This window comes from Cataglyphis hispanica, chromosome 3 (genome assembly GCF_021464435.1).
Source record: "Cataglyphis hispanica isolate Lineage 1 chromosome 3, ULB_Chis1_1.0, whole genome shotgun sequence".
NCBI classification, from domain to species: domain Eukaryota; kingdom Metazoa; phylum Arthropoda; class Insecta; order Hymenoptera; family Formicidae; genus Cataglyphis; species Cataglyphis hispanica.
The window spans coordinates 8468343-8481427 of record NC_065956.1 but is presented as its reverse complement, the minus strand read 5'-3'; the positions used below and the strand labels follow the sequence as shown (position 1 = coordinate 8481427).

The following is a 13085-nucleotide window of genomic DNA, read 5'->3' as shown; positions in this document are numbered from 1 at the left end:
AAAAGTATTTTTTTGCAAACTTTTTATACAAAGCATAATCCTGTAATTAATTTCCTGTTAAGATTATCTATCTCAAATACAAAAATTCTAAAAAAAAGATTTTTAAATAATTTTCAATTATTAATATTTCTCATGTTGTTAAAAAATTTATTTGAAATTCAATCTATATTATCAAAATATGCGAGGAGTTTTTCGGATAACCTGTATCATAAATGCTATTACTTTTCATCTTGTTAACAACAGTACACTTATAGCTGATGCTTGCTATTCCCAGATATATTCCTATGTTCGGTATCTGGAATTTGCTAAGCCTCGACGTAGTGACCGCGAAACAGACAGAATTCAGTCCCGACATCCTGACAGGCAGACACAGTGTTATCCGATCAACAGCAGCACATATCGTACTCTAACTGGTCAGAATTTCTCGTTGATCGTCGAGATCGGATTGCAGCGTGCCATCAACGTAAAATTAACTACCCTCCAGCGATTTCGCAGTCTCTGTCGTGCAACTGATCGTGTTCAAGTATCGATCCTCGATCAGATCCTCGAGGAGATACTCTTAGATTTTCACTTAGATCATGGTAAGCTGCTTCTCTTACCGATGAATTATATATGATAAAATGATTGTTTTTAAGAAAAACGACGATATTTTAAAGAAAATCCGGGCAATAAAGTGAAATAAATTTGGCGCAAATAATATGTAATTTTATTGACTGCAGCAATTTTATTATTGCATGAAACACCTCTCTCTCTTGTATTTCTATCTCTTTTATTTTTAAAATATAATATTCTATGCTCATATTGCACATTATGTATTGTAAAGAAATTAATAAATTTTCTAAAAATTTATAATAATACAAGTTCTATTAAAATAGTTGATAGTAGAAAGAAAATTGTATATAATAATTTTTTATTTGTATAAAATTAATAATGATAAAATTGTTAATGATAATTGTGCAATATAATTTTTCTTAACATAAAAATAATATAATTTTAATAAAAGAGACTAGATTTGAAAACTGTTGATTTAACTTTACTTGTCGTTATGAAAGAATTTCGTTTATTGACCTAATCAATAATGAACGACGTTCTCCAATACATATGACATATATACTAATCGATAAGAAGGGGGATTTATAAATTGAATGAAATAATAGAAAAGTGAAACAAAAAAAAATATGAAACACTCACCCATATGATGCGCAGCGGCAGAATGATAAATGAAACATTGATCTGTAAATTATAAATATATTCAAATTATATATAACAGCACCAAATTAATAAAATATTTTTTAAAATGATTACTGCGTATATCAAAATTTTCGCGCCTAAATGAAGAAATAATTTAAAAAAAAAAAAAAATTTCACAGGGGTACATATTTTGATAAGTTTTGATATCTAATTTCTTTATGTAAATAATCTGATTAGTTAAAAATTTCAAACGTATTTTGAAAATATTTCATCTATCTCTACACACGCATACATACATTTATATATGAGTATAATATAAAATATAAAATATTTTAAATTTATATCTCAAAACAATATAAAATATTTTATATATATAAATATATTTAAGTAAATTATAAACATTGATGCTAAAAATATCATGCGGAAAAGAATAAGCCTTTTTTACCATTACGAGTAATAAATAATAAGTAATCACCTCATGATTGCTCTGCCGTTGCCCGATGCCTCCTTGGCCTCCTCCTCCTCTTCCTCTTCTCCTGCTTCTTCATGGCACGCACATTCATTCACTCGCGAAGACGCAGTTCGATAGATTATAATCGCGCATGCTAATCATTACAATCGTCTTTTTATACACCACTCCCGATATGAATCGCGATATTATTACAAAACGCGCAGCCTCCTCCTGCTCTATTGCTTCTTCATTGGCACTCACTCGCATACAATCACTCGCGAAAACGTTTCGATAGGTTATGATGGCGTGCACTAATCACTACACTCGCGCGACACTTTGCACGACACTCCCGATATTAATCGCGATATTATTACAAAACGCGCGGCACTTCGCTACATCATGGCGAAAGAATAACGCGAATATATCACGGTCAACGAAGCTGCGAATTCGCACACGCGACGTAAATTATCGGGACGAGGAACCTCGAAGGGCGGAATGGCGTCCAAAAATTGTGTGACACGTGAAGTTGCCGCGTCGCTTCGCGCTGCCTCGCGCGGCTCGCGCCTCGCGTCGCAGCGATGCTGCACCTGTTGCTCCTAACCACACTTTCGTCTACTTTCCACACTTTGAATAAGAAATGATACAGTCTCTCGTTTTAATACGATTATTCTACTGTACAATGATATAAGTGAATAAATAATAGAGGGTTCAGATTAAAGAGATACATTTTCGCGGAGTAAAATACTGGAAAATATGATAATCGTTGCTTTTGCTCGCGTAAAAGATTCATCGAAATAAAAAATAAATCATGCAAATGCGCGTTTTAACATATCACCGATGTATATATGCAGAATTTATGCTACGCGATTAAATATTGATTCTAATTATGACTTCACTTATAAATTGAATAAATATAGACGTCGCTCGGTTCCGAATCAATCCGGCGTTTTCTATCAGTGACATTCGACTAATGATCGAATAGTTTGAAACTAGCAACTGGCAACTCTTTCTCTCTCTCTCTCTCTCTCTTTCTCTTCATTTTGCACGATAATGAAAATTTTAAGTCAACAGTTAATTAAAACGCAATGTCCGAAAATAAGTACGTGCGTTTCGAAAGCGTAAATCACGTGTATTTAAAGCCGACATCATGCTCTTTCGTTATTCGAATCAAATAATTATCACTGCGATCTTATGTGTCCTTTGTCGCGGGAATTAATGAGTTGCGTGTCGCGATGTTTGCGTGTGAATCGATTATTGCAAATTGTAATAATGATAGAAAGTGATTGCGTTTCGGAAAATAATATGACACCACACGGAGTGTCTTAAACCGACTACCTTCCCGTCCGAGTCTCGCCCTGCGAATGACAACAAGGTGACTGCGTGTAAACACGAGCTTGCTCTTACGTCACGGAATGTCAAGATCACACATAGTTATGATATATATATATATATATATATATATATATATATATATATATCTTGTTGTCATGCGAATTATTTAACGCTCACTAATGTCTTTTTGTGCGTTGATTTTTATTTGCGACTTCTGTGCAAAAAAAAACCGCGTGGAAAATACTGGTATTTACAATTTTATATACGCATTTAACATAAATTCTTTAAAAAGTCTAATTGTTTAAAAATTCTTTAAATTTTTCTTAATAATTTAACTATAATTAATATTAGAGAGAAACTATACATGTAATCATAACATAATAAATCTAACAATAAAATCATAATTGTTGACGCTTTTACAAAAATACTTTGTACAAATTATATGAAAATTTTCTGCAATGCTAATGTCATCATGCAAATTAGAAGCAAGAACAAGAAAATACTAAGATAATATCGTGAAATATCTAATTCAAAATTGTATGAGAAATTTTTAATATCAATACGGAGAAAAGTTTCAAGAATAAATTTTGTTAAATAAATTTTTCTCACTTTTATTTATCCATTTTTTAAAACTTATACTTTTTATCACATAATTAATATCGATTCTCATTAATGATAGTGGTAATTTCTTAGAGAAAAAGAAGAAATTTTATTTTATTGATTAAATGCCCAAAGTTCAAACGGTTATAAACGATCGGTCAATAAATGTAGGTAATAAATAAATGAACGATAAATGATGAAAAGATTTATGACGAATCAAAATCTCCCAACGATAAAAGCGCAGGTTAACAGCCAACAGATGCGAGATGGCTAGGAAATAGAAAAAACACTCGCGCATTGGATACACGAAGCCAGGCGTGATATGACATAGTGCGAGTCGAGGTCCGAGCTGCGAGAGCGACAAATGGCGAGCCATTTGCGAAATAACGCATCGGTAAATCCACCGTGCAAAACGAACGTCAAAACCGCTTCCTTCCATCCCGCAACCAAATGCATGGATTTTCTCGATAGAATCGCAACCGAAAAATCCCCGTTAAAAAACGCAGACGTCCTTCCGTACTAAATGATTGAATACATTTTTCTAACATGTATTGTATGTACACGATGTCTATAAAATTATATTTTTAATATTTTCACACACACACAGACAAAAGAAACGAGAGTTTCTGCAATCAACGTATTTTCCTTAAGAAATTTATGTTATATATTACATTCTTATCGCGTGTTACATTTTATTTATTTATTCTATTTATTATATTTGTAAATATTTTATATCATCAATTACACATTATATTTATATTTGTAATGAGAAGATATTATAAAAAAAGTGTGTATCGATTCGGCAGCTCTCACTGGTAGATCGTCTTTACCATATCGAGAACGCCATAAAGTGAACACAAAGGGATGCAGCAAGACATTCGCATACCGATGTCGAGACAAGGCGGAGGGTCACGAATCGACTACGACGTCTGCCAAATCGAAGGGGATAGACCTTACCACCAGACTAAGGGCGAGGGTGACGACGGGAACGAGACGGGGGGAACAACGGCAGTTAGCCTACTATCTAGCATGTTTATGGTAATTTGGGCCATCCCGCGCTGACCCGGGAGTAGCATGCATATACATCAGGCTGCCTCACTTTGACGCCGATCCATCCGAGCACCCTCACCGCCCTCCATATTCTCAACGGAGAGATCAAACATCACCCGGCACTCCGCTCTCGTCGCCTCCACCCCTTTCCGTCCTTTTCCTCCCTCCCTCCCTCGCCTCCGGTTTTGCTCTTTCCAACTTCCGGGTCTCTCTTCGCGACATTCTCGCGAGAGTTACGCAATTTGGTCGTCGGCCAACGGGTTTCCATCGGGTGCTGGAGCAAAAGGACGAACAAATAGACGAGGCGAGACGTTAGAAATTTCGTCCCGCCGGGATCCTTCCGGAATTCGCTCGCGCTCTCTCATTTCCGACAGCGGCTGTGAATTTTCCGTTATGGCACTCTTGTAGCGAAAATTTTGAAGGGAATGTCGCAAACGACCGCACATTTTTTCGCAACCCTTCCATCCATCGGACTGCATTTTCGTCGTAGATTCTTTTGACACGCCGATTTTATCGAAGTGCCAGAGACAGGAAGGCCAAGGCAAAACTCTGAAACTTGAGACTTTATATATCTCCACGCTCTGTACGTGAAATATTCTTTAAGAGCGTAAAAAAATAATTTATAAAACGATATAATGCGATTATCAAAAAAACATTTTCTTTTATCTAGATAAATGAATACTGTTCTATTCTTATCTCAAAATAATTTGCATAAGTTATAATTGTAACCAAGAATTTGCTGAATAATGACGTAGCTTAATCGTTGCAGTAAGTTTGAAAATTTCTAATTATTACGTTCCACCTTTGTTCCATGAAACCTAACAATCGCGTAAATTAGAACAGTGAGAAGTGGTAAACGCCTTTGTGCGAGGAAACTGTTGTCCCCCCTTACGCAAATCTCGTTTACGGACAAATTTTCGGAACGTATTAAGCGAACAAACAACGAAAGCGCGAACTTGTTATTTGTGTTTGTAACTTTCTGTCAATGCTTAACGAGCTTTGCAGGGGCGCGATCGTAGATAGACATTCGCGCGAATGTACTTCCGTCGTTTTTCTTTCCTGTCATTCTTGTCTCTTTAATCTAAGCGTGCTTTCAAGACACTCGATCTCTTCCCGAGCCTCTTTATCCACTTATCAGTCGTTGCCGTCGAACGAGATCAGAGAGAACATCTCGATGTCGCCTTCATCTAAGGGATAGCTTTATCCCTTTATCGGGCTATTGAACCGGCTGTAATTCGTCCGGCCTACCCGTTTGATCGACCGGCCTTCCGTTCGAAATCTCGCGTGCGTTCGCCGATCCTCTTTGAAGCCCGCAATGATCCGTGATCAAGATCAAGGTAAAAGTGTGGCTCTTTCAGAAGAGGCGAGTGATCTCTTGAGAAATTCAACCCCCCTTCTCGATATATCGATTCCGCGATCTCTTGACCGGTTAGCCGACGACGTATCGGGGTAACCAGTTCAACTTTGATGTAGTAGCCTGCCGAATAAAACGATTGCAGGGCGAAGTAATAGAGCGACTTGATCAAAGTCATTGATTTGAATTTGTCACTGACAAAATTAATACAATTTCGCAAAGCTATCGCGTGTGAGTATAAATGATATTAAACTTCATACAACTCTAATTAATCAATTAAAATAAATTTATTAAAAGACTAAATTTTTTATTATTCATATATTGAACATAATATTGACATTCTAAGATCTTTAAGTCATTAGGTCAGATCTTAGAAAGTTATAATATAATTTATATAGAAATATAGTTATATAATTAAAAAGTACATTGTTATTCTATTATTTTATTTTCTACGACTATAGTAATGTAACTATAAATAGGACTTATTTATTGATTTAGTCTAATTGCTTTTCATCAATTAACCATCAAGGAAATTAAGAGAAATTTGTGGGACACGATGAGTCAAATTTTAAACTTCTAATTCGAAAGATAAATAAAATGCTATCGACTGTGTGTTACGTCGTAACCGCGCTCGTTGTCCGCGAAGTGAATTTGCGGTAAAGCCGGCGACTGACCGCAAAGTTTGTTAGTCGTTCCATCTAAAGTTCTCGTCGCAGACTCCCATTGTTGCTCGCACGAGGTGACGTTTCCGATCGTTCGCTTTCCCAATAGGATCGTTTGGTGCGAAACGAAGGACCGCAAATTCGTAAGGAGAGGCTAAAGTTATCATAGATAGATAGAATGATAGCTTTATCTCATTTACGATGAAAGTCCTTTATGAGAGAACGATAAAAATTATATACCTTTTAAAATTAATACAAACCTTTTAAAAAATTTTATAATGTGTCTATTTTTTATTATATTACATATATTATACAGAGATCACAAATGATAATATATCTTTCTCACATATACATATACATGTGCATTATAGAAATTAAACAAAATATAATTTACATAAAATTAGTAAACACAAATAAAAAATTTATTATATGCGCAATAATCATATATATATTACGCAAAAATATAAAATTACATTTTTATCTGTATGAAAATAAATATTCTTCCGCGATAGTTTAATCTTACTATAAATTTTTAGAGGCAAATTAATTACTTGGAATTGTGTCTCTCTCGTATTTCGCGGAAATAAAAATCATCAAAGAGCCCCTCGGGCAACGTCAGCTAACTTTCCACCCGCGTAAGCGTCGTGTAAGCAGTTCTAAAACGACCAGCAGCAACACGGACTGGATTCACCGTGGAAGATCGTGTCGGACACGGTCGTCGTCGCTAACGAGAAAATTAGCCATTTGTGACCATACACACGTACACACACACGCAGAAGCACAGAACCGTTCGTTGCTTTCGAGCTCTCGCGGGCGCCGCCACGTAATTGCGCGAAACTCGCGTGGACGATGGCGAAATCGCGTGTATTGCCGTATCATTTCATCGAGATAGCGAGCTGATTCGGATTCCATGATGGTCTCACTGGGAGAAATGCCGCGGGGTTTTCAGAAAACGATGGAATTTTGCGGGATTGCAAAAACAAACTCACGAGAGCACGGGGCGTAACTCACTCCCGTTAAGATTTCAAGTACGATCGGAATCTTTTACGATGCACGCACGAGCGGCAGAGATGAAATTAATAACATAAAAACCGGTAGCGCGGGGAATTACAGCGTCTTTAATAGCGCAAATTACACCTAGTTGAGTTATTGCAAGCACGACACGGCAACTTTTATGTTAAAGAGAAACTGTTGCTGGAAGTATATTTGTTGCGTTCTAGTTGGCGTCATAAAAATAATGTCGTTTATAATTTGTCTTTATGTAGACCACGAACATATGACAGTTGCAGTTTCGGCTAAGGTAAATTTTTAAATTAGTTTGAAGATTAATTTAGAGGATGTTAATTTAACAATAACAACAAAAAAAAAACGCGATTGCGAAGATACTATATTTAATTATCGAATAATTGATGTATTCACAAAGATGATTAAATTCATTACTACATAATATATTGTCGCATATATTTTTCGTTATATGAGTATACGATCTTACGATCTGTGTATATAAATTTGTTTATGTGATTCATGGCACGAGTTTATCCGGATAAGCTGATTGAAACACAGAAGCGAGGAGTGTCTACATGATTAAACTCCCGTTATCGAGATTAACTCTCTAAACATCTTATATACATATGTCTTCTAAATTAAGCGCGCTTAATTTCTCTCTCTGCGCGCGGAGAAAATTTATGGAGAAAATTTATTATACAAACATTTAAACAATAAAATCTCTTCTTCTGTAATAATTTAAGTGAACGCTTTTTCAGAAATCTTTTAATTATAAAAATATTTAATCCCGGAAGGATTTCATTATAAAAATATTCAATATTCAGTTTTATCTAGTCGTTATCAGCTTCAAATTCCGAAGAATCTGTCGTCGGAATTAAGACAGGATTCTAGGATGTAATCCCAAGCGCCAAGGCTTTTGTTTGGACACAGGTGTTAGTTATATAGTAATACGAACCATCTCATGATCGCGCGGCGGCTTTTACGTAAACACTCAGAAAGCGAAGCTGCAAATCCGCGTGGGAGATGCTCGCGGTGAGACGACGACGGTCGCAATCGCCGCACCTCCGTAGCAGACGCCAGCACGGTGCGGCGAGTTTGCATATTTATGACTGTTTATAATGTATAATTGACGGGAATCCGCGTGCCACATCGGGCCAGATGAAGCTACCGGGCTAGAAGCTACACCGCCTTCCGAATCAGATTAGCGGCTTTGCATTTCGGTCCGACCTCGATAGCCGCGACCGCACCCTCTCTCCCTCTCTCTCTCTCTCTCTCTCTCTCTTCCATTAGCTCTCTGCACCCATTATATCTGCTCTACGTGTGGCCAATGTAACGTCCGGAAATAATTCCGCAAATTGCATAACGGATTTGCCTCTAATTGCAATCTCAGCCGTCGCATATTCATATTTAATACCTTAAGCATCATATAAAAGTCGAAACAGTGACGGACTGAGATATTTCAATTAGAATTTGTAAACTCTCTAGCTAACACAACAGTAAATAATTTAAAATGCGAGGAAAATGTTTTGAAGAACGTTAAGCATGTAAAGGAAAGATATTATTTCGCGTTTTAGATCAAAATTTTTCAATAAAAATCAGCTTTGATAAAATATAGTTTTTATTTTTTATTATTACGAAAAGATAAAAATATATCAGTTATCTATGTCAATTTTAGCTCTCTCAGTTGTTACTTCGAGCGCTACACCTAAAAAGTCTAAAAATAATATTTATATTTGAGAAAAAAATAGTGCAATTATTATTATCGTTTTATTGTTGTACAAACAATTTTTTTAATCTCCGTTGTGTGCACTTAAAACGATTGTATTCCGTGAAAGCGAACCATATGTTTGTATTTATCGCGCGTGCACAGCGTCGACAGCGACTGCATAATATAAGTGAGCAATGGTGCGACCGTGTTTCACTATACATCGGTCGTAATAACCGTTTTAATCGACGGTAAAGCCGCAAAGTTTCATTGACGTTTTATCGCGGCTGATTATTCTCGACACGCGAGCCTCTCTCGTGTCGGACAAACGAGCCGGATAAATACTTTACTGCTGTGGCGAAAGCTCGCCTTTCGCTCAACTTAAACGTAATTCGGCAGCGCTTGCAAATTTCCCCAAAACGCTTTTATTCCGCTTTTATTTGCGCACATTTCACTTTTATTTGCACACATGCGTACTTTTTCTTTTCCGCAGTATTCATTTTTCTTTCTCGCAATCTTCATTTATTCTCGATTAAACTAACAATAAGAATAAGATATATATATATAATGATAAAAGACTTATCTTTTCTCCACACACATCTATAAATTAATCGTTATTTATTTAGAAATTTATACATGAATATATTTTTGTTTTTTATTTACACAATCGGATTTTTTAAAATTAAAAGGAATTTATAAAACTTACTTTAAGACATAACTCTTAATAAATATTGATTAAAATTACGTAAATTACATAACAAAATTTACATTAGAATTAAAGTAGTACTTGTTTTTCTTCAATTTTTCCTCTTGCCCTTTACAAAATCGACGAGTTGTGCAACGTGTTCGGCGATATTAATTACAATTTTGGCGCAAGACTTCCTTTTCATTTCACACGCACCGACACGAGACGAACGTCCGAGATACATCCTCTTCCTGGTGTTTATTTATTTCTTTTCTCTTTTTCCTCGTCGTCGACGCGCCGCATACTAACGTCGATATCCGATCGCTAATTACAGGGCTCCGCGGGAGGGCGAGCAAAATCATAGGGTTAAGGAAGGACTCCCTTAATGGGCACTCCGGAGCCGCGCGCGGGAACCAGACGGGCCCCCCTTCCGGGAGAAGGGGGAGGCCAGCTGCTTCTAATTGAGACATCAGTGTCGATATAAACCGGCCGCCCAGGCGCGACGTGAACCGACGCGTGAAACGCAAAGGCGTGCCTATATATCTCCCTTTTCTATAGATATATGTATACACGCGAGTAGATGGAAGTCGACACGCGTTTGCCATATACAATATTCACGGCGGGCCTTGTGATCGAGCAATGAGAGAGAGGAGAGAGAGAGAGAGAGAGAGAGAGAGAGGCGGCCGGAAACGTGGGTCTCGCCGCTTCGCTCCGTTGCCGATCCATTTCCTGTACGCATGCGGCTATTTTGCCAGTCGATAGTTATCCAACTAACGACTCTTAATTTTGAAACGCATGCGCCAATCATGCCCGCAAGTGGAAGCAGTTCTCAACTGATCGTCAGCCATTGTTTACGGTTCGTTGTTTTGTTTGCGCGTTTAAAAGCAAAGTAAGGGTACATGTGACAATTAACTTTGGTGTTTTCATCGTGTGTTTTAACAGTGACACGTATATAAAGATATGCGATCGATACGATTTGTTTGATGTATCAATAAGTCAGTTCTGAAAGTGTACTTAAATTATAAATGATAAAATTTTTAATAATAAAATTTAAACTTTTTGATAATTTAAACTTTTAATGATCAAATTTACTTTTTACGTGAATTGAATTGATATTTCTAGAGCTTCAATTGACAAAAATACACATCGAATCTTTGATGATAAATTTTGACAAAAATGAATTTACCATCATATTTTTCTTTCTCATGCAATGCTATGATACAAAGTGTTTGACGAATGTTTGAGAATCCCGGATGGCATTATAAGCAGGAACACGGGTTGATCGGATGGGAAACGTAGTGGGATCGGCTTATCATGAGATTGGTAAATACGGAGAAATTATACGTAATTAACGTGTACCATATAATTAGCGAGTACGATATGGCATGTATGTTCAACCATGATCTGATTATTTTAGCATTACACGATATGGAATATATTGGTAGCTTTCGGATTTTTAACTGTTGTGTAACACAGATCAGAATATGGTCTTTCATTTTACGATACATACCCAGTGTTTGCATGCTATATTCAATTTCTATATTAGTCTATTTCGCGTTTTTACGAATCTTATACAAATCCTCAAAAAATATAATGCGTAAGTGAAAAAGCAATTGACACAAAAGACGGGCACGCCCGAAAAGCCGATTAATTCTAAGAATAACTTCGCACCCTCGCGAGAGCGAACGACAGCTGCCAGAGTGGTCAGAGCGAAAGTTTGGCTCGTATCGTCGTTGCTTCTATCATCGTCGTCAGGATCGTGACATTGGTTGCTCATATCCGGCATCAAACTGTGCGGAACACCCCGAGGGCACCGGTTGGTGCAGGATATTGAGGTCCACTAATAACGCTCTCCCTCAGAAAAATATTTGATGATCAGCCACCGGTGGCGACCGTATCGGTGCTGAAATGCGGTTCTCTCTCTCGACAACGCGACGCACTTGTTCAAAACAACGTCCGAAATAATAATTTTTAATTAACAAAATTTTCAATGGGGATCGACTCTAACGAACGCGAAATTGCATTTTGCGTATACAAAAACTCGGTAGATCTCTATGTTGGAGAAAATAAGGGAAGGGGGATAATTTAATTAAAAATTCAGCAAATTCAACACATCGAGAGCTAATTATCGGAATATTCATTTTCTCGCTTGTATTAATTGTTAATAATAAATGAAACTGTAAGAAATTGAAAATTATTTTAACATTGAAAATGCAAAAATATATTGTTTATTCGATTTATGTCTTCAAGAGAATCGTTTCAGAATAGTAGTTCAATCCCAGAGCAATCTCTTGCTTTATGATATAATCAAAGAATAGTGCGCCCTAATAGTGCGCAGAATCAATTACGAGGTCTGTTGATGCATTAATACACATCCCATTCGTCAGCGACATAATACGTGCTCTCATATCCAGAAAGTGCTTCTTGAAATTAGTCCCTTCTCTTAGTTTCTTTTTCTTTTTTCTCTCTTACATATAATATTACTCGATGAATCATCGGCCGAAACCGGCGTGTGACGGGCGTGCAAATCACAATTTTCCACGATTTCCACCGTGCGGTCGGTGGCGGTTCGCCGCACACGCAGGCGTGCCGAGCCGCGTGATTGCGTGTCAGACGTTCAAGCGAGACGTTACGTGTCGGACGAGATCTAAGCGGATTAGCCCTCCGCGTATTCCTCTTCGTCTTCTCCGAGCCACGTGGGACGTTCGTGGGAAAGCGGAGACCGGCGGCGGCGGTCACGGGATCGACTTCGTGCACGCGTGCATGTGCGCGATGCATACGCACGCGCCTCTCCTCTCACTCGCACACGAAAGATGGACGCGCGTTAATAGCTGTCGTTCTCTATCGAGATAGGATTGGGCGGGGAGCCCAATCTAATAACTCAATCCGCTGTCCCGTCGCATCAAATTATCCCTAGTCGAGGTTCTGTAAAGGCTTCACGATGATCTTGATGTAATTTGACGGGCGAGGCTTATCCATTCGCGTTCTCGAGGACAAAAAACTAGGGTCGCGATATAATGAAACATAATAAAGACGATTATCGCAGTTGC

The 13085-nt window shown here is 37.4% G+C and overlaps 1 protein-coding gene across 2 annotated transcripts in view; it reads right to left on the bottom strand.

The window, feature by feature from the left end:
- Positions 1-13085, bottom strand: part of LOC126848246 (uncharacterized) — a 362696-nt gene that overhangs the window by 253610 nt on the left and 96001 nt on the right. Inside the window, exons 1-2 of one of the 2 annotated variants that reach the window (XM_050588999.1) lie at positions 1667-2150; positions 1192-1233 (exon numbers count right to left, since the gene is read on the bottom strand). The exons of the other annotated variant lie outside the window; for it this stretch is intronic. Coding sequence (XP_050444956.1) covers positions 1192-1233; positions 1667-1671 — 47 coding nt within the window. The 5' untranslated portion in view covers positions 1672-2150. Of the gene's footprint in view, positions 1-1191; positions 1234-1666; positions 2151-13085 lie in introns of those variants that run through there. 2 annotated transcript variants of the gene reach the window in all.